A 1,870-nucleotide genomic window follows, 5' to 3' on the forward strand; every position below is an offset into this window, starting at 1 on the left:
CTTATGTAAATATGTATATAATTGAACCGAATCATCGCGAACCCATTGTATCCAATACGCTAGGCCAAATTTACTATTCACTATTATTCTATTTCATTCCATTATATTTATTTATTTAATTCAAAACCAAAAACAAAAAACCCCAAAAAAACTTTAAAATCAAAAACACCATCAAATTGTGGTTTTAACTTTAGCGATTTTCCACAACACAAAAATCAACCAAACAAAACAAACAAACAAATCATTTGAAAGAAACATAACTTGTCACTATGCTGCAAAGTCCATTGGACTGAATCTCATTGAATCCTACCATGTCAAATACAACCATTGTGAACCAATTTATCATACGTTAATAAACATTTACATTTACATTTACAATTACAATAAATGTATCTATGAACTCAAAAATTCTTTAAAATTAATGCATACACCCAATATATATATATATAAATATGTTTATAAATAAATATTTATATTGATTTATGTTTGAAATTCAAAAAAGCAAAGTCACTTTAAGGTGTTTCATTTAAAATTTAATCGCAGATTGAAAAAATCTTTCCATTTCAATTCATTTAACAAAGTGTACAGAAAAGTAAAATATTCAACATTATCATTGTTGGCAGCATATTGAATCTATTCCAATTGCTCTTCAATATTAATTCGGTTTCCTTTACCAAAAAATTTGGCGACATTATGGTGACCTGAAAAATAATACAGATCAATGAAAAAGATCAAAGCGGTATTTAATTTAGTCAGCAGTACCATGGTTAACAGCTAACTGACGAGGTGTTAGATTCTCAAGATTTCTAACATCAACTTTGGCTCCTTTCTTGATGAGAAGTTCAGCAACATCCTTGTGACCTTAGAAATAATTTAGATTGATGAAAAAGATCAAACCGATTCTTTATTTTGTGAAAATACTTATTCAACATTACCATTCCTAGCTGCCAAATGAAGAGGTGTATCATTAGTCATAATAGTCATGACATCCATATTGGCTCCTTTTTTGATGAGAAGTTCAGCAACATCCTTGTGACCTTAGAAATAATTTAGATCGATGAAAAAGATCAAACCGATTCTTTATTTTGTAAAAATACTTATTCAACATTACCATTCCTAGCTGCCGAATGAAGAGGTGTATGATTAATAATAGTCATGACATCCATATTGGCGCCTTTGTTGAGGAGAACATCGGCGACATTTTTGTGACCTGGAAAAAAAATCGGATGAAAGAGATCAAATCAATCGTTTCTTTACTAAGAACAAGCATTCAACATTACCATTTAATGCAGCTAAATGAAGAGCTGTGGTATTCAAATCATCTACAATATCAACGTTAGCTCCATTCTTGAGAAGCACATCAGCGACATCTCTGTGACCTAAAATAATACGGATCAATGAAAGAGATCAAATCAATCGTTTCTTTAATAAGAACAAGCATTCAACATTACCACTGAATGCAGCTAAATGAAGAGCTGTGGTATTCGAATCATTTCCAATATTAGCGTTAGCTCCATTCTTGAGTAGCACATCAGCGACATCTCTGTGACCTAAAATAATACGGATCAATGAAAGAGATCAAATCAATCGTTTCTTTAATAAGAACAAGCATTCAACATTACCATTTAATGCAGCTAAATGAAGAGCTGTGGTATTCAAATCATCTACAATATCAACGTTAGCTCCATTCTTGAGAAGCACATCAGCGACACCTCTGTGACCTAAAATAATACGGATCAATGAAAGAGATCAAATCAATCGTTTCTTAAATAAAAACAAGCATTCAACATTACCACTGAATGCAGCTAAATGAAGAGCTGTGGTATTCGAATCATCTCCAATATTAGCGTTAGCTCCATTCTTGAGAAGC

The 1,870-nt window shown here is 31.6% G+C and overlaps 1 protein-coding gene across 1 annotated transcript; it reads right to left on the minus strand.

Moving 5' to 3' along the window:
• Nucleotides 1–602: 602 nt before the first annotated feature.
• Nucleotides 603–1,817, minus strand: LOC129571210 (ankyrin repeat, PH and SEC7 domain containing protein secG-like; the record flags this gene model as incomplete). Its single annotated transcript, XM_055450980.1, has 8 exons — nt 603–701; nt 763–861; nt 936–1,037; nt 1,112–1,210; nt 1,281–1,379; nt 1,452–1,550; nt 1,623–1,721; nt 1,794–1,817. Coding segments are annotated over 8 exons (689 nt in total), but the record flags the coding sequence as incomplete, so codon positions are not given.
• Between the last annotated feature and the right edge of the window lie 53 nt (nt 1,818–1,870).

This window comes from Sitodiplosis mosellana, unplaced genomic scaffold (genome assembly GCF_009176505.1).
Source record: "Sitodiplosis mosellana isolate CC-2019 unplaced genomic scaffold, AAFC_SMos_1.0 Smas_scaffold_1619, whole genome shotgun sequence".
In the NCBI taxonomy this organism is placed as follows: Eukaryota; Metazoa; Arthropoda; class Insecta; order Diptera; family Cecidomyiidae; genus Sitodiplosis; species Sitodiplosis mosellana.